The sequence below is a fragment of the Rattus norvegicus genome, chromosome 5 (assembly GCF_036323735.1).
Source record: "Rattus norvegicus strain BN/NHsdMcwi chromosome 5, GRCr8, whole genome shotgun sequence".
In the NCBI taxonomy this organism is placed as follows: Eukaryota; Metazoa; Chordata; class Mammalia; order Rodentia; family Muridae; genus Rattus; species Rattus norvegicus.
Genome location: NC_086023.1, coordinates 159,664,681 through 159,684,924, shown reverse-complemented (window position 1 = coordinate 159,684,924; position 20,244 = coordinate 159,664,681). Strand labels below are relative to the sequence as shown.

Genomic DNA, 20,244 nt, shown 5'->3' with positions numbered 1-20,244 from the left:
CCCACACATCTACCCATCTATCCATTTCCCCATCCACCCCTCCATCTATCTGCTGACCCACTGCTCACCCACCCATCTATCCAGCTACCCACTCTCCACCCACCCACCCATCCATGTACCTACCCACTCCCAATCTACCTCCCATCTCTCCACCTATCTAGTTTCCATCCCACCCCATCCATCCACCCACCTACACACACAACTAGCATCCATCCATCCATCCGTCTGCCCATCTGCCCACCCGACCATCCATCCACCCATCCACCCATCTGTCCATCCATCCATCCATCCATTCATCTATCCATCCATCCATCCATCCATTCACCCATCCATCCATCTGTCCATCCATCCATCCGTCTGTCCATCCATCCACCCATCTATCCATCCATCCATCCATCCATCCATCCATCCATCCATCCATCTATTCATCCGTCCATCTGTCCATCCATCCATCCATCCACCCATCCATCCATCCACCTGTCCATCCATCCACCCATCCATCCATCCATCCATCCATCCATCTATCCATCCATTTGTCCGTTCATCCATCCATCCATCCATCCATCCATCCATCCATCCATCCATCCATCCATCTATCTCCCCCCTTCATCTAGCAACTGCTTATTTGAGTAGACAAGAACCTACTTCGCTCAGTTCAGAGGACCTGGGGAATCCTCAATCTCAGAAAGCTCATCAAGGAGAATGGCGCAAGTCCATGGTCACAATACTATGGAAGCCGGCGGGGTTCTCTGAAAGCTCTGAGAAACACCTTCTTGAGGACCAGGGAGGGGTCCTGAGGAAGTGAAGCTAAACAGAGAGCCATTGTGGGGATCTGCAGCTGCCAATAAAGGAGGCAAATGCAGCCAAGAGAACCGTGGGGACCAAGTCCCAGAGTCCAGGTCTGCAGCAGCAGCCACACAGCATGGGTGGGCAGTGAACTTGGGACACGGGTGGAAACCAGAGCCCTGGCTGTTGTAGGTTTATGTTCTGATGCTCCTTAATCCTGAACTCTGCTAAGTCGGAGAATACAGGGCTGTAACCTCAACTTTTGTAGCTTATCTTCCTACATGTTCCCTGAGGAGGTCCCTGCAAGGCTCAACTTACCCTAGAGTCATGTAAGAGCAGCCCATCTCAGTGTTGAGAGAGGAACAGAGAGAAAGCTGTCATCCCTGTGCCTCATTGCCTATTGCATGACTGGTCAGAAGGAGAAGATGGGGGCCCAGGCTCTGGCCTCTGGGATCCCCAGTATGATGAGAAGGGTAAACATGAGGTGTCCTGACTGTAATATGTGGAGCCAATGCACTGGGATAGCAGAAGTGACGGGGACTTTGGGTTGGAAGTCCTAGAGAGGATGTGTCTTAGTTACTGTTCTGTTTCTGTGAAGAGACACTGTGACCAAGGCAACCTGTAAAAGAAAGCATTTCCTTGGGCACTCACTAACAGCTTCAGAGGGTTAGTTTATTTCCATCAAGACAGGAAGCATGGCAGCACCAAGGCAGGCAAGGCGCTGGATCAGTAGCTCAGAGCTTCTATCTGACCCACAAACGGGTGGGGAGACTGGGAATGGCATAGGCTTTTGAAATCTCAAAGCCCCCATCCCATCCCCTACCCACAGTGACACATCTTCTCCAACAAGGTCACACCTCCTGATCCTTCCCAATCAGTTCCACCAAACTGGAACCAGACAGCCGAATATATGAGCCTATGAGGACCATTCTCATTCAAACACAAACATGCCTCTGCCGGAGCTCTTGGTCTTGGTCAGTAATCCGGGGTAACCTGTGAAAGGACAGCAAGCTGATTCCTCCACGGGACCGGACAATGGTATTCCAAACCAATATGCACAGACCTCAAGAGCCTCCCTACCATAGGTAGGGTCTCCACAAATGTCCACTGAGCACCTGCTCTCATTGTGGGGCAGCGATGCCACGGGTCCCCACACCTGATTCCTTGCACCCTAGGAAGCAGATTCTTCTGTTTCTCACAATACAGAAAGCGTAGTCTGACAGCTCTGGGTGGCCCTCATCACACCAGCGTACTGAAGTCCCTGACTAACACCACGGAACTTCCTTCCGCATGTGACCTCCATGTGTCCCTCACGTCTTCAACTGACTCCCTGTTTTCCACCTCCCAGGCCCTCCAGGAGCGCAGAGCCCGCTGTGAAACACAGAACACAGACCCTGTGGTCTGGACCAACCAGCGGGTGCTCAAGTGGGTGCGAGATATCGACCTGAAGGTGAGAGGCGGTGGTAATGGAGGCATGGTGTGTGGGTGGTTCTTTAGCTTATGCAAATGAGATGCAAATCAGTACTTTACATCACTTTGATGTAAAGTGGTGGGCGCCATCACCCAGCCTGACAAGGACTCGGCTTTCTGGATTAGAATCCCTTGCTGCTATAGTAAGGACCCCTGTTGAAAACACTCATCACTGGGGCAATTCTTTTTTTTTTCTTTTTTCTTTTTTTCGGAGCTGGGGACCGAACCCAGCGCCTTGCACTCGCTAGGCAAGCGCTCTACCGCTGAGCTAAATCCCCAACCCCCACTGGGGCAATTCTTAGCAATATCTTTTCCATAAATGTCTATGGCGCATGTCAGGGTCCAGCAAGTGTCAGTGACATAAGGCCCCTTTGTTCATAGCTCCGAGGATGGGGAACAGGTCCCGCTCACTCTCAAATCAGTCAGCTGTTGGGGTCACATCCCTGCTTGGCTCTGATGGCCCCTGACTCCGCCTCACGCTTCTGCCCTCAGGAGTATGCCGACAACCTGACCAACAGCGGAGTCCACGGTGCTGTGCTGGTCCTGGAGCCCACGTTCAATGCTGAGGCCATGGCCACCGCCCTGGGCATCCCCAGCGGGAAGCACATCCTCAGGAGACACCTGGCAGAGGAGATGAGCACCGTCTTCCATCCAGCCAAGTGAGTGGGCCACGGTACTCAGGATGCAGGACATGGCTGGGGAACCAGACGGTACTGATGCAGCTCTGGTGCTTGCCTGGCTGAGCGCCACTTATCCTTGCACCACACTGGTCAGGAAGGAGCATCGGGTCCCAAATGAGGCATACGTTAAATCCGCTGCACTGGGCATTTAAAGTAGGGAGAGCGAACGACGGGAGAAAGGCTGTGTGAGGTGTAGCTTAAACTGGGGACCATGGGGGCTGGGGATTTAGCTCAGTGGTAGAGCGCTTACCTCGGAAGCGCAAGGCCCTGGGTTCGGTCCCCAGCTCCGAAAAAAAGAACAAAAAAAAAAAAAAAAAAAAAAAAACTGGGGACCATGTGCACTGATTTCACAGGACGAGGTGGCCACTCTGCCAGGTGTAGCCATGGAGATGAGGGTTCAGAGGCAGGATTAGGCATATACATGGTGCTTCTGACCCAAGGGAGCAGAGCAAGGCCACCCACCTACACTGGTCCCCTTGCCAAGAGAGCAATTGGGATGAGTACCCAGTCAGCACAGACCCACCCTCTGCATGCTGTCAAGGGTCACACTGAGAGGGGGGTGGCTCCTTGTCATTAGTTGGGCCAGTCACTCCTTGGGAGCTACATAAAAGCTGGGATCAAAAGAAGGAAGTGGGCTTCCTCCAGGATTTGGAGGCTGATGGGACAGAGAGACAGTGCAGCCATCAGCCGGAGCCTAACAGCTTGCTGTCACCTCTATCCGGATGTAGCCCATCGGTATCACATTTGGCTGGTGAGGCGAGGTCCCTGACTTGGGTACCACGAGCCCAGGGGAGAGACTTCAGTCAGATGAGGGGACTCACAGCCCCAAGAGCTCCTAAGGAGTTCAGAAACCACCCCAATAGCAGAGAGAGCCCCCCCCCAGGAGACAGTTATCCCGGGCACACGGTGAGATGTTTGAGGTGGTTCCTGGAGTTGATATTAATGAGGCAGTTCTGCAGTGAGCCACACAGGGAAGGCCTCTGCTCTCCTTCCCTGCTACTGCTCAGCTTTCAAAGAGGAGGGGGAGGAGAAGCAGGAGGAGAAGCAGGTTAGGGGACAGTGGTGGTGACCCTTTGGATCCACTCGGTGTGCTCTTCCCAGGATGCTGTGGGTTGGGTGGGAAAATAGCAGCTGGAGAAACATCCCTTGTCATTAAGTTCAATATTAGGATTCCATCCTGGACAGCATCCCAGACTGGGTGGACCCAGCAGTCCTTCACAGTGATGTCACAAAATGTGATGTCACAAAATGCCATGGGCAAGGCGCTGTCTCTTTGCTTCATTTGTCCCAAGAACAACACACACACACACACACACACACACACACACACACACACACACCGTGAGGAAGGATTGTTTATTTTTAATCAATATTGGAGAGCCCTGCATATTCCAGACAAGCACTTGATTACTGAGCTATATACACAGCCCTCATTTTTGTTTAATGTATTTGAGTGTTTTGCCTCTGTGTGTGTGTGTGTGTGTGTGTGTGTGTGTGTGTACACCATGTGTATCCCTGGTGCCCATGAAGGCCAGAAGAGGGCATCAGATCCCTAGAAACTGTAGCTATAGACAATTGTAAGCTACCATGTGGGAAACAAACCCCAGTCCTCTCTCTCTAAAGGGATAGCCAGTGTTTTAAGCATCAGGGATGTGGGACTGGGGAAAGGGGCAGTGGGCTTTGTCTCTTACTAAGTCTAACTTGTGAATTGTCCCAGCTCCACAGGCATCCGAGAGTCTGAGCGCTTTGGGACACCGCCTGGCAGGGCCTCCAGCATCACCAGAGCTGGGAAAGAGGACGGTAGCAGTAACAGCAAGTACAGAACTGGCCGGGTAAGTGGCTTTTCTGTCCACAGGGCCAGACATCCTTTCCAGATGGACCTATGGCTCCTTTGTCCCCTGTGAACCTGGAGCAGATTCGGATCACAGATGCACACAGGACAGTCATCACGTATCTGGGCCCTTGCTTAAAATAATACCCAGTGACAAGGGTCCATGCAAGGCAGAGCCTATGGCAGGGTGGCTACAGATGGTGGGATCCCCTCACCTCCTGAAGCACATGGCCCCTGGGGTGCAGAGCCCCTCGCATAGCTGACTGCTAGGCGAGATCAGGGAGCTCTATGCTCGGAAAACCTTTGACTTGGATTCTGAACTCCGTAGCCAGAAAGGAACCTCTAGTGTACCCAGTAGGACAGCACAGGACAAGGGCAGCTGGCTAGAGAACAACAGAAACTCTAGATGTAGCCACCGTCATGGTCACTGCATACAGTGAAGTCTTTGCATTCACTTGGTGTCACCTGGACTTCACTTGAGCTCAGGAGGGGCATTGCCAGAACAGGTTGCCACTGGCGTCTGAGAACATTATCCTGGGCTAGCCATTCTTGGTTTTTGGTTTAATTTTGGTTTTGCAGAACTGGGCGTCAACCCCAGGACTAGGGTCGTACGTGCTAGGCAAACACTCGAGCACTGAACTACACCCCAACCAACCTTTCTTATGTTCCTGTTTTATTTTTTAAAAATACTTTTAGTGTATTTATGTGTGCACACCCCGGCATGCACGCCGAGGTCACAGGACAACTTGTAGGACTCAGTTCTCTTCTGCCATGAATGCGGGTGCCAGGGGCTGAGCTCTGATTGCCAATCTCAGCGTCAAACACCTTTACCCGCTGAGCCATCTTGCCAGCCTGGCCCTGTTTTATTTTTGAGATACATCTCACAATGTGGCCAAATCTGGTCTGAAACTCACCGTCCTCCAGTCCCAGCTTCCCAAGGGCTGGGATTAAAGGCAGGCACCTTGTTGAGATTCTAGGGCTTTCTTTCAACTGTATCTTCATTCCAAAGGAGCAAAAAAAAAATTGTTGGGAAGGAGGAGAACTCATGACCCCTCACAGATACACGCAGGCTGCCTGAATAGACCCACATTAGGGAAATTTGGAAGCCCTGAGTGAAAAGTTCTCATTGGAGAACGGCTCTCAAGTGAGGATGCTCTGGTCTACAAAGACGGACAGTCGAGCCCATAACCGGTCAGTGTTGTGGGAGCAAAAGTCAGCTCAGAAGCAGAGGCACCACCAAGAGGCCTCCGTGTGGGGGGACAGTTCCCACAGGGCACTTGCTCTGAGCTGCCCATGTCGCAGCCCCTGCTATACAGATTTTTTGCTCTTTCCAACTGTTCACCCAAGTCGCTGTCACTTTTCCCATCATGCAGCTGAGAAAAATGAAGGCTCAGAGAGGAACAGTAACTTATCCCAGGTCCCACAGCCAGAAATACAGAACAGGACCCATGTGCAAGCCTCAAGCCCATTTCTGTGGCCATACCAAGTAGGGCTAGAGTTCCTCCTGGATGCAGCATACAACGAGACCTCCTATTTGTGGTCACACGCACTCCCAGGCATTGTCCTGTCTATCAACAGTTAGTGGGGAAGGGACTGTGGAGTCATTAGTCTGAAGTCACCCCTTGGTAATTGACTGTTTGTAGCTGGGAACTCAAACGCTGGTTCCTTATGGGATTTCTGCAAACCCTTCCCTGTGTCTGGGCAGTAGGGGTGGTGTCCATGGAGTAGTCCAGAAAGGTTCCGAGAGATGGTGACGGTCACACAGCAATTAGATTGGAGGTGCCACACCGTGACACAGTTCTCACCTATCTCTTACTCTGTCCTCTGGTTTCTTTCTGTCCCCTCAGCTGCCCCTGGGGAAGATAGGAAGAGGCTTCAGCAGCAAAGAGCCTGATTACTATGATGACTATGGCTCTCTGGAGAACGAGGACTGCGGGGACGATGACCTCCAAGGCAGGCCCGAGCAGTGTCGTCTGGAGGAATACAGCAGCTTGGAGGTCACCAATGTGTAAGAAAGCCATGTGCCTCAACTCCAGAACAGGGAGGAGGAGGAGGAGCCCAGTGTCCCAGAGCCGTCCATCCCCACTGTACAGCATGACCCGGAGCTGAGGACAGACAGGCGTCAGAACAGAGTTCCCAGAGACGGTCACAATTTCCAGGGGGCACCAAGGACAGAGAATGCCCACCTTGGTGTCCTGTATCTCTGAGGACAGATCATCCGGTCACCACCCAGTGGGTGGCCCGGGTGCTGCTGGTTCTTTACACTGAACCTTCAAGGACAGTCAAGGAGGGTCAGTCTTGTGGACCTGGAACACCCTGCCGGGAGGAGTAGGAAAGCCACTCAGCCTTGGCAGAGCCAGGGACACTGAGAACCAATTGCAAAGCCAACCAGCAGCTGCCAGGTGATGGACGCTGACCATCAGCCCACTGGGCAGAGAACTTGAACTCTGACCTCCGCGTTCACTCAGGAAGGATGCAAAATGGCCTGGGCATTGCTTCCATTTTAAGAGCAGCACATCATGAGGTGGACGTGTCGGGAGCAGGAAGGGAATCTCTGCAGGGCAGAGGGGCCTGACAGCAGCCGCCCTAGGGGATTCAGACATCCCCTGTCACCAGGATGAATGTGATTTCCAGAGTGGGTTGGGGGATAGCTACCGAGTTCTGTCCCAAACAGCTATTCCAAGTGTGGGCATAAAATGGGAAACTGCTTGTCATTAACCCGACCAACCCCTCTGGTGATGTCCCTGTCAGCTGAGACAGGTAAGGTCGCCCATGAGCTAACAGAGGTGCAAATCTCACAGAACAAGGTCACCGGGTTGTCTGAGTGGGATCTTTTTAGCCACAGTCTTGATCTGCCAGTGTTTTGCTGTGTGGCTTCCTCCCAGTGACCTCACCTCTCTGTGCCTCAGTGTCTTACCTATAATACTTCCGGTTCCTTCCAGAGGAGCCGTGAGCATTAACATTCACTAACATTTGTCCCAAGCTTTGAGCCTCTCAGGAAACAGCTGGACGGGATGGGACGTGGGGAGGAATGAGCCTAGTTCCACCCACAACATTTGCAGACACCGGGCCAGTTCGATCCATTTTGGATGGGAGAGATAGGTAAGAGGGGAACGCAGAACGTTTAATATTGAGAGTTTTGCCTGTGGGCCTACTGGGTGCAGGGTCCAAGCTGACTGAGCAGAGCCTTCCTTGATGACAGGGAGGAATTCAGGGCAGCTCTGCTCTGTGCCAACTCTCCTCAGATTCCCAGAGATGATAGGGGGGTTAGGGGATAGGCACAGCCTCTGAGCCACCAAAGTCAGACTTCTGTAGCGGTGTAGAGAGCTTTTCTTTGTGGGAAGACCACACAAAGCCAGTAAACTTGAAAGTCACGGCCCCCCATGTTAAAGACATCTCTCTAAGGGTCCCACAGGCATGGTCTCCCTCACAACCTGAGTCCAGGGGCCTCGGAGATGGGGAGAAATCTTTCTGTTTGAGGCTCAGCCTCCAAAGGACACCTGGCAGACACCAGGACTCACAGGGTCAACCTCTGGGGTGTAACCCAGCTTGGTTCAGGCTCTACATTCCTGAGTGTTTAAAATATGCATTCCCTGCCCCTGGAATCCTGAAGCAACTGAACCCTTAGTTCAATAAGGAGAGGGGAGGCCCTCGTCTAATTGAAGCCAGCTGTCACTGTCAAACCAAGTCCCTAAAGGGCTACACAGCTTCTGGAGCCAGGAATATACTGACAGCCTTCCTGGAAATGTTGCTGGCTTTGTGGGCTCCTTGCAAGGGTAAGGTCTAGGTAGGGAGAGACTCCACACTTTCTTCCTACAGGCTGGGAGTCAAATAGCATCAGGAGGCTCTTTCCCTGTGGACTCTGGGCCTCCATCTTGTGCATGTCTGTCTGTCTCCATCCTCACCCAGTGGTCACTTTTAGCAGATTCTCTATTTCGACTCCTTACCACAGGTTGCCGGGTGACTAGAGTCAGAAGTGGAGAGAGGGGCTCTCCCCTAAGCCTGGCCTGCACAGGGCACTTAGAACAGGGAACCCTGCCAAAGACTGAGGTCATGAAGGTAGGTGGGGTCACAGATGTAAATTTGAACTTCAGGACCATGACTAAGAGCTCCAGCAGGATCAGGACAGCCCTTTCCAGGAGGCCCAGGACCATTTCCCGGGTTGTGGGGGAAAGTGTCTCCTAAGTGGGTGGCAACTTCTGGGTCTCACTTTACAGAAGCCAGTGTGGGTGGTGATGTCTCCTGCCCCGTGAAAGGTCTGTAAATGCAGGGCAAATGAACAGTGAACTCAGTGTCCGGCACCTTCCCGGAGGGAATTTTAACAATGTAACAATAAATGCTTGACCTTGAGGCGATCCTCCTTTCTGGGTGGTCCTTAACTTCGTAACTGCAATTTTGCTTCTGTGTCGAATCAGAATATAAATATCTGTGTTTTCAATGGTCCTAGGTAACCCCTGTGAAGGAGTCATTGAATGCTCAACCAAAGGGTTGTGACCTCCAGGTTGAGAATATAGGTAGAAGTGGGGAGGGGAGCCCAGCTTTCAGTTTTGTCAATGAGGAAATTTCTTTGGCTCTGAGGAACTGTACTATAAACATCTACGAGTCCAAGTGGCCCCAGGCTGGGCCTCTGGGGCTCTGGAGCTCTAGGGCTGAGCTCAGACTTGGAAAAGAACCCACATAAAGGTCCTAACTCCTTTAATTAGGGAAGGTCCCAACGGGATGGATATGAACCACCTATGTCTCAGTCTTCCCAGCTGTCCTATGAGATGAACAATCCTGACCAAAGTGGGCTACGGTGGGGACGAGAGAGGCAGACCTCTCTCAGACAGCTGGAGCTCAGGTAGATTTGACTTCTCTGACCCCCCAAGGTCATCTGGACACCTCTGGAGAAATCTGGGGTCTGGGGGCGGGGACTAGTCAAGCTGGTGATGTATGTTCTGGCCCAAGACATCAGTATGGCATAACTATCCGATTGTCATCGAGGGTCACCCTGAGTCTTTGAATTAGTGTCCCCATAGCCTTAGTTCTATCCTGGCACCTCCATGAACTGTCAGGCTAACTTCCTGTCTGAATATCACAAGGCTATCTTAGCTGGAGGGAAAGGGATCTTCCGTCAAGACTGAAGCCTCTCTGGCCACATCAGAATATCCCACGGTTCCCTGGGACAGCCGTTTTCCGTATCTGCAGGTTACCACTGGAGAACTCGGTCAACCTCGACGGAAACAGGCAGAAAAACAATTACATCTGTAACAGACATGTAGACGGTTCTCTTATCCTGACTCTCTAAACAGTGTGGTATTAAGTTCTGTTTACACAACATGTAATGCTGACAGAAGTCATCCACAGGTGATTTAAAGCAGGAGGATGCCTGCAGGCTACGGAGAGTTATTGTTTCTCTGAAGGCCTCATTCTCATTGCTGAGTAACCACAGTGGGTCCCAGACACCCACCCCATCCATGGTCCCAGACACCCACCCCATCCACGGTCCCAGACACCCACCCCACCCATGGAAAGTGAGGGAGTATTGTTCCCTAGTTTTACACCTCTCGAGAGCTGGAAAACCCAGAAAGCACTGACCATACGCCTAATGCATTGGAGACCCCAGCCTAAGTCAGTGTGACCACCGTAAGCTTCCAAAGAACTATCAGGAGAGAAGCTACATCCACAGCCCAAGGTTGGCTCCCTCTGAGGCCTCTCTCCTCAGCCAGTAGTTGTCCACCTCCCTCCCTGTGCTCTTCATGGCTATCCCTCTGTTCACACATAAAACGACACTGTGTTCATAGACACACAGGTCACATTGTACCGGACAACCCCTCCCCACTTCACCTAATCTCCAAACCCTGTCACAGTTGTAGGTACCGGGGTTAGGGTGCCAACATCTAGATTATGAAGGGATCTGAGCCATTCTGTAACAGTCCCCTACAACTCAGGTTGGATTTCTGTCGCTTGATACAAACGTCCCAGTTCAGTCGCCCACTGTCTGAGTTTGAACCCAAAGAAAGTAATTCCAGCCCCTTCCTTCAACCCCTACCGAGCAGTTATCCCCACACATGCATGCACACAAATGAATGCACATACATGCATGCACACACATGCACATGGATACACATGCATACACACGCGTGCACACCCGTGCACACCCTCAGTCTTTGCTGCATGACAACAGCTGCATCTACATTGTGGAGTGACATGAGAGTATGGGACGAGACAACTCTGAATTCTCTTTCATAGAAACATTGACCAAAACTTGCTATTCGAGATGCTTGTCCCTTTTACCCTGTGACTCCAAAGGCAATAGCCAGATGTTTAGCAGTGGTCAGCCACCCTTGTCTCCTCACTGTCCCCTCCAAGGTGCCTCCACAAGCGGGGTCTAGGATCTCCATGAGTCTGAAATGTGTACTTGCAGGCCTCTGTTCCCAATACAATAGGAACTGGGTGGGTGACTCAGGAGCACAGCCAAGAGCTGGGCTTGCAGCTGCCCTGAGGTGACCTCCCTGAGACATGACAGCTTTCAATACCAATGTGGGCCACTAGATGGCGGGACATGTCTATTACCAGTCCTGATGTGCTGAGTTCAACTTAGGAAGTGCTAATTCTACCTCCCCACACCCCTCCAAAACTCCAGCGAGGCAAAACCCACCGAGGCCAGGCCCCTTTGAAGTTCTTGCCTCTCTCAGCAGACCCGAGGGCGACTTTTGGTGAAGAAGCGTCTTTCATTTCCCCGAGAGAAAGCTAGACACTCATCTTTAGTACCCAAAATGTAGACTCTGGCTTCGGGGTGAAATCAGGAAAAACAGAAGCTCAAACGCCATTCCATTCTAGTAGAAGGTCTCATCATGGTGGGGGTGAGGGGGAGCCATTGAGGGAGGCTGGCTCAGCAGGTAAAGGCATCTACCCCCAAAGCTGGGACCTGAGTTCAAACCCCAGAATGCATCTGGTGGAAGCACTTGGCACCCTTCTCCCACGTTAAACAAACGTGTCTGAGTGAGCCAGAGAAACCAAGGGAGAGCGGAGAGCGGTGGAGATGTGGCCGCCAGCTTCCGGGGGTTTCCACAGAATTGGACAGCACCTTCCCACAGCCTGAAGCCACAGGGTCACTTACTCAGTGTATCTGGACACTGCTTCCCGTTCTCAGCAGCTGGGTCCTGGGAAACCAGGACGCCAGCCACAGCTGCTTTCGTTTTGAGAGACCTCCATCCCGTTTCTGAGTGCCAGGACCTTTCAGTGCCCCCGCCCCCATAATCTACCTCCAAGGAGGCGGGAGTCCCCAGTCTGGCTCTGCAGCCTTCTGTGGTGAATCCCACAGAGCCCCATTGTGGTTCTCCAAGGTCCGTAGGGAAAAGACAGCTGGATTTGTCCTCCAGAATTCTGACCTTGGCCTTCAAGTTGCAGATGTTCCCAGTTCGGCTATCCGTACTTCTGAGCATGGGCCCATCTCTCCACCTCACCCTGACCCAGGGCATCCGGAGTCATGTCGGGAGCTTTTCTCTGAGGTCCACAATAAGAGCTTGGGTTATGAAGCATCCTACCACGATCCAGCACTGCTGTCTGCACTTCGCAGACGTCAACTCAACCATGACCATCACCAGGCCTGTCTTAAGAATAAGAATGCAAAGGTCCCAGTGGGCTAAACAAGTTACCCAACGGTCTGAGCCCAGTCAGTACCCCACAGAGCCAGGGCTTACTTCCTTGGTGGCTGGGCTTTGGGGCCATGTTCCTGTGTAACAAGCAAACCGTTGCCTCTTGAAACTACAACTCTAAATGCCCGTGCTTAGAAGCCCAGGATTGTGGTGTCTTAGTTAGGGTTTCATTGCTGTGAACAGACACCATGACCAAGGCAACTCTTATAAGGACAACATTTAATTGGGGCGGGCTCACAGGTTCAGAGGTTCAGTCCATTATCATCAAGGCAGGAGCATGGCAGCATCCAGGCAGGCATGGTGCAGAGGGAGCTGAGAGTTCTTCATCTTCATCTGAAGGCTGCTAGCAGAAGACTGACTTCCAGGCAGCTAGGATGAGGGTCTTATAGCCCGCTCCCACAGTGACACACCCACTCCAACAAGGCCACACCCACTCCAACAAGGCCACACCCACTCCAACAAGGCCACACCCACTCCAACAAGGCCACACCCACTACAACAAGGCCACACCTCCAAATAGTGCCCCTCTCTGGGCCAAGCATATACAAACCATCATGCATGGTAAATGCATATGCCAGGCTGGCCTGGGGGTGAATTCCAGATATTTGAAAGACAAAGGCAGGAGGATTATAAACTCAAGAGCAGGTAAGTGACTCCGTGTGTGTGTGTGTGTGTGTGTGTGTGTGTGTGTGTGTGTGTGTGTTTGCACGCGCGCTGCAGCTCATCTGGTAGAGTTCATGTCTAGCATGGAACCCTGGCTTCCATCCTCAGCAAGGCAAGGGACAGGTATATTGTTAATTTACACCTATAATCCTAGCACTTAGGAGCTAGAAAGTAGGAGGATCAGGAGTTCAAAGCCATCCTCAGCTACATGGGGAGATCAAGTCCAACCTGAGCTACATGGGACTCTGCTTCTAAATAAATAAACAGAAACATGGAAAAGAGGACCAAGGATGAAGTTCAGTGATCCAGAGCTTGCCTAACCTAGTTGAGGCCATAGGCTTAATCCCTAAAAGAAGAAAAAAATTAATTAGTAAAATAAACTTTAAACTGAAGTTACAAAAAGAAAAACCAAAACCTTTCTGACCAAATAGAGATCCAGTGGTTCAGTGACACAATCCCACCCAGAGGCAGACGGCCCTTGGACCCTACACCACTCCTGAGGAAACCTCCAGGCTGGGCTGTCCCTGTCATAAACTGTGCTGACTCTCAGTGCTCTTTGTGAACTGGTGGCCAGTGTCTACTCAGGCATAGCTGGCAGTGGTAGGGTACTGGTGGACTGTGAGGGACAGATGCCTTCCTGGCCAGGCGCTAAGAATAACAGAAGTCAGGAACGCCCTGCCTGCCAAGCCTGAGGTTGTTAGCAGAAGGGAGTGACAGCCAAATCCCTAGCTGGACCCGGGGACAGCCCTGGAGGTTCTGAATGATAACAGGATTTTCTGAAGAATGACTTCACCCTGCTTGCGAAGGCAGCTGCTGACTTAGAACCAGACAGTAGCCAGCGACTGCCCGAAGTAACTCGATTTGCCAGCACAGTGACTCAGCCTCTGGTTTCATCTTTCCCTCCTAGCCTCTGCCGCCCTCCAGGGAGAAGGTTTGCACTGGCTGGCTGGCTTCCCAGGATGGAGTTCCAGGGGCACACCCAGCCTGAACGCAAACCACTGAGGCAGCACCAGCCAATCAGCCACCTTCAGAGGCAGGCTTTAGGAAAAACCTAGACCCCAACAGTCTTTGGGTCTCTTCTGGGTGAGGACATGGCAAAAGTGTGACTGGGAATCCATGTTTCACCTTTGATGGAGTCGAGATTCGGGGCTTAAGAGGCTGAGCTCTGGGGGTTGGGGATTTAGCTCAGTGGTAGAGCATTGCCTAGCAAGCGCAAGGCCCTGGGTTCGGTCCCCAGCTCCAAAAAAAAAAAAAAAAAAAAAAAAAGAGGCTGAGCTCTGGGTTCAAGTTCAAGTTCTATTCACTCAAGGACATACGCAGCGTAAGACCGGCCAGAAAAGCATGGAACTGTCTCGAAAGTCAAAATAAAATGCTAGAAATGGCTCCATGATCAATCTCCTTGCAGAGCCCCAGAAACAATGTTCCACTCGTGTACTGTATGCTCTTTTGCATACCTGTACCCTCAGGGCTGGGGGCGGGGCCTGTTGCCCACCCAGGCTAGCCAATTAGTGATCTCCAAAAACCCAGTGAGCATCTCTGTCAATGGACCTAATACATCTGTAACCCAATGTAGTTAATCTTTGTGGTCAAAACACTTCTGAACCTCTAGCTGTCACATGTCTGTACGCACAAGCACACACACTACAAATCTATATACACACATACACACACACACACACACACACACACACACACACTAAAGAGTAAACCGATCCTGGTGCACTGTAGGGAAGTGTGGGGACTGCGGTGAACTCTAAAGTGACATCCACCAGCCTACACAATCCCACGTTAGCAAGGGTGGGCAGGGCATTTCTGTGTGACATACAAGGGACAAAAGAATTGGCATGTATATGTCACCAGTAGATCAGTTAGTGTATGCTATCTGCGGCTTGCTTGTTCTGAAGTGACCGTCCAGCCCAGATGGTGCCTGGAGGGCATCAGGCCTGATCCTGGCAGACTCAAGCTTCCACAGAGTGCCTGAGCCCAGAGGCCGGAGACAATTATGTGGGAATCGCAGGGATGATAAGAAAATGTCTTAAACACCGTGAGTCCCAGGAACAGACTGACCACCTGACCAGAGGGACAGACAGCTCCAGAATGGCCAACGGGGTCCTTGCTTCCTTCCTTTAAAAATTCTGGCTGGAAATTGAAAACAGGATTGTGTCTTCTCAGGTCATTGATCTCTTGCCGTCAGGTAACCAGCTCCCTGTGTATAGTGAGCCTTGAAGACTCAGTACCTCAGGCCAGTGAGGTGGTTCAGTGGATTGCCTGTTGCATAATCCCCAGTCCTAGGAAGGCTGAGGAAGGAAGATCCTAAGTTCAAGGACATCCTGAGCTCTGTTTTATTTTTTTTACGTTGCTATGGGGAAAAAAACTGTCAAAGGAAGTTAAGGAAGGGAGGGCGGGAGGGCTTATCTTCTCTACAGTTTGCCGTACAGCCTATCCTGGTTAAGAAGGCATGGAGGGAAGCAGCAGAACTCAGCAGCTTCAGCCATGTGTCTCTGGCTTTATAGTCAAGAGGAGAAGGAGACAATTGATGCTGGCTATCTGGAGCTAAGAAAGAGATCAGCATGACTGAGGTGAAATCTTCTGAGAAGTGTTTTTTGAGAGCTGTGTTCCAGAGATGCCAAGGTTGTACCTCGTGCTGTGGCTAGATTTGGTAATGTGTAAGAGTCACGCAGGTGGTACTGGTTTTGAAGGCATGAAGGGGTCATGAAGAGCACCTAAGACTGGGCACAGTACAGTGAGAGGCCATGGAAGGCCATTGGTGAAGGTGCGCCCTCAGTTGCAATTGATGGCCTAGGACTGAAGGGGTCAAGCAAGTTGTTGAGGCTTGGAACCATGAAGAGAACCTAGGAGAGGCTATTAGTGAAGCCTCGATGCAACAGAAGACCCCCGTGTACTGGAGACACCAGTACCATGGGATGATCACCAAGAATAGCAGCAGCAGTGGAGTGTGGATCAACCTGAGTGCTACAGAGCTGGAGAAGTGAAGCCAGCCCTTTGGAGGATCATGTGAGGATCCCAGACATTGAAACAAGCTGTAACATTGAAGCTGCCCTGGAGACCCAAAGATGTGATCCCAGAAAGGAGGAGCCCAAGGCCCTCAACTATAGAAGTAAAAAATTGCAGCCTGTGGACTCGGACTGCTCATTGGGCTCGAGGATCTCCCTCCTGAGGGAAGATTCTCTCTGAGAGTCTTACAGATGTTAAAGATGCCAGAGTCACCGGCTATCTGCTAACAGGGAGTGGAACCAGCTCAGGAGAAAGGAGTTTGCTACAGACAACAAAGATGAAAAAGTGGTTGAATACTTAAGGACCCCTTTGACGGGGCTGGAGAGATGGCTCAGTGGTTAAGAGCACCCGACTACTCTTCCAGAGGTCCTGAGTTCAATTCCCAGCAACCACATGGTGGCTCACAACCATCTGTAAAAAGATCTGATGTGCTCTTCTGGTGTATCTGAAGACAGCTACAGTGTACTTATATATAATAAATGAATAAATCTTTAAAAAAAAAAAAGGACCCCTTTGACATCAGACAGGAGACGGCAGAGTTTGAAGTTTGCCCAGCTGGTTGCCTGTCTTAATTTGGGGATTACAGTTAAATGATTCGATGGATCTTGGAAGAGACTGTGAACTTTGGACTTTTAACATTGATGATACTGCTATAGACATTGGAAATTGAACTAAATGTACTTTTTTATTATACTATGTTTAGTTATGGCCTCCATAGACTCATGTGTTTAAACAAGTCTATGGAGGCCAGGGAGTGGCATTATTAGAAGGTGTGGCCTTGTTGGAGGAAGTGTGTCACTGTGGGGTGGGCTTGGAGACCCTCCTCCTAGCTACCTGGGAATGCTCAGTCTGTTCCTGGCTTCCTTCAGGTGAAGATGTAGAACTCAGCTCCTCCTGCACCATGCCTGCCTGGACTCTGCAATGCTGCCATGTTCCTGCCTTGATGATAATGGACTGAACCTCTGAAACTGTTAGCAAGCCAGCCCCAGTTAAATGTTGTCCTTTATTAAAAAAAAAAAAAAAAAAAAAAAAGAAGGCACGGAGGGAGGAGTGTGAGGTAGTTGGTCGTGTTCATGCACAGCCAGTGTCTTAGTTACTTTTCTATTGCTGTGATGAGACACCATGACCAAGGCAACTTATAGAAGGAAAAGTGTATTTGGGGTTCACAGCTTTTTGCTTTTTAAAAAATATTTATTTATTATGCATACATTATACAGCTTTCTGCCTGCTCGTATGCCTGCAGGCCCAGAAGAGGGCATCAGATCCCATGACAGATGGTTGTGAGCCACCATGGGGTTGGTGGGAATTGAACTCAGGACCTCTGGAAGAGAGCGGACAATGCTCTTAACCTCTGAGACATCTCTCCAGCCGGGGGTTCATAGTTTTTGAGGGTGAGTCCTCGACCCTTATGTCAGAGAGCAAGCCAGCAGGCCAGCAGGCATGGCGATGGAGCAGTAGCGGAGAGCTCAGATCTTCAGACACAACCATGGGGCAGAGAGAGAGAAAGAGAGAAACAGACAGACAGACAGACAGACAGACAGACAGACAGGGGGATAAGCACAAACTAGGTGTGGTGTGGGCCTTTGAAATCTCAAAGCCCTCCCCACGCCAGTGACACACCTCTCCAAGGTCACACTTCCTAATCCTTCTCAAACATATGAACCTGTGGGGACTGTTCTCACTCAAACCATCACAGCTAGGAAGCAAAGGAAGATAGATGCTGATGTTCCCTTCTTTCCTTTCCTTTCTTCCTTCCTTCCTTCCTTCCACCCATCTTTCCTGGAGACAGGATTTTTGTGCTTTTCAGGCTAACCTTTTTTTTTTCTTCTTCTTTTTTCTTTTTTTTCGGAGCTGGGAACCGAACCCAGGGCCTTGAGCTTGCTAGGCAAGCACTCTACCACTGAGCTAAATCCCCAACCCCCCTCAGGCTAACCTTTAATTCCTATGTAGCAAAGGGTGACATTGAACTTCAATCCTCCTGCCTCCGCCTCCCAAGCTGCAGAACTACAGTAATGTCCTGCCACGCCCAGGGTTTTGGTCCTGGGGATGGACCCAAGGGCTTGGTGCATTAGGCAGGCTCTCTAACAACCTAGATACCTCTCTGGCCCGTGGGATGGGCCCCTCCTATTCAGGGCAGGTCTTCTTACTCAGTTAAACATCTTTGAAAAAGCCCTCAAAGACACACTCAGAAGTGTACCTCCTAAGCGGTTGTAAATCCAGTCAGGTTGACAATAAGTTTGTCTTTGTTAGGGTTTCCTTAGTTGCTTTGGAGAGACACCATGACCAAAGCAACTCTTATAAGGACAACATTTGGTTGGGACTGGCTGACAGGTTCAGAGCTTCAGTCCATTGTTATCATGGTGGGAAGCATGGAGCTGGCTGGAGAAGCTGAGAGGTCTACATCTTGTTCCGGAGGCAACCAGAAGACTGCCTTCCAGGCAGGTAGGAGGAGGGTCTCAAAGCCCAGTCTCACAGTGACCTACTCCAACAAGGCCACACTCATTCCAACAAGGCCACACCCACTCCAACAAAGCCACACCTCCTAATAGTGCCACTTCCCATGGGCCAAGTATATTCAAACCACCACAAAGACCATCTTAAAGTAAAAGGGAGAGAGACAAAGATGAAGCTTTTGTTTTTGTTTTGTTTTGTTTTTTGTTTTGTTTTTTCAAAAAGGCTCTAGCTGTAACTCTGTGGTAGAGCATTTGTCTAACATATGTAGGGTCCTAGCTTCAACACACACACACACACACACACACACACGCACACGCACACGCACACACACACACACACACACACACTAAATGGATAGATAAATAACTAAATTTTAAAAAGCTAAAACTTTAAGCCTGCAGAAAAGAATGCTGTAGAAATTGCCCAGCGCTCTTGTACTCTCAACGACCAAAGAAGCAGATACCTCGCCTAATACCAAGAATTTTAAAAATTAGAATTAAAGAGAAAGAACCATTTGGTGCAGCGGAAAGCACTCGCCCTGTGCATGGAAGCCTTGGGCTGACAGGACACCGTTGGTGGACTGCTGGGGTCGCACGCACGCAGACCCCAGCGCTGAGCAGCCACATGAGCTTGATCCTGCTGCATCAGTCTCTCATCTGTGGGGTGAGGTTAGTGAGGTGCTGACCTCCTTCCTCAAGTGGCCTGGGAGGACGAATGGGTTTGCACTCAGTGTATGGAGGGACACAGAGAGACTCCATGCTTTGTGGCTATTGGCGGCTAAGGCAGAGAGAGAGAGAGAGAGAGAGAGAGAGTACATGTGGAGGCCAGAGGTCAAGCGCTGGTGTTACTTCCTCAGGGATCATCCACTGTAATTTTTGAGGCAAAGTCTCTCAGCTCATAGACTAGGCTAGACTGACTGGCCAGTAAGCCCCCAGACACTTCCTGTCTCCTCCTCCACGGCCTTGTGTTTATAAGCAACCACCACCACTTGCTGCTTCTTCTTCTTCTTCTTCTTTTTAACACGGGTGCTGGGGGTTGAACTCAGATCCTCATGATTTGGCCCCAAGCCACCTTTCAGCCCTAGAGAGGGTGTTAATTGCCATTTCTCTGACTAAGTGTTGGGTTCGTTTCTTCTGTGTCTAAGTCACAGGGGATCCTCCAGCCGCCCCAGCGATTCTAACGCACTTACAACCTGGCAGCAGAGCCTGCACAGCAGCCTGACCTCCGATGAGCCTTCTCACTGCAAGTGCCTCTCACTGCGGGTCCGGGTTTCAACAGGATGCTTTTCAAGTCCTTCTGGTGAATAAATGGGGAGCCCTTGGCTCTAGTTCGCTTCTCTCCTGATGTAATAAAACACTGACTGGCCGCTTAGGAGAGGGAAGGGTTAGTTTCATTTTCCAGTTTACAGTCCACCATCGAGGGAAGCCAGAGGGGGAGCTCAAGCCAGGCAACCCGGAGGCAAGAACTGAAGCAGAGGCCATGGAGGACTCTGCTTACTGGCTTGCTCTCCACACCTCGCTCACCCTGCTTCCTTACAGCACCCAGAACCACTATGGGATGGCATCCACCCCCCATAGTGATCTAGACTCTCTCACATTAATCGTGCATCGGGAAGATGCCCCAGGAGGAGAGATGGCTGAGCACTGACTGCTCTTCCAGAGGATCCGGGTTCAAATCCCAACACCACATGGTAACTCACAAGTGT

General features: G+C 50.9%; 1 protein-coding gene across 5 annotated transcripts in view; it reads left to right on the top strand.

Annotated features, from left to right (window-relative positions):
* The window catches only part of Kazn (kazrin, periplakin interacting protein), a 990,282-nt gene extending 981,160 nt beyond the window's left edge, over positions 1-9,122 (top strand). For all 5 annotated transcript variants that reach the window (XM_017593423.3, XM_006239310.5, NM_001415945.1 and 2 more), the window contains 4 exons: positions 2,135-2,236; positions 2,749-2,915; positions 4,654-4,768; positions 6,615-9,122. In XM_017593423.3, coding sequence (XP_017448912.1) covers positions 2,135-2,236; positions 2,749-2,915; positions 4,654-4,768; positions 6,615-6,779 — 549 coding nt within the window. In that variant the 3' untranslated portion in view covers positions 6,780-9,122. The remainder of the gene's footprint in view (positions 1-2,134; positions 2,237-2,748; positions 2,916-4,653; positions 4,769-6,614) is intronic.
* Positions 9,123-20,244: the final 11,122 nt, after the last annotated feature.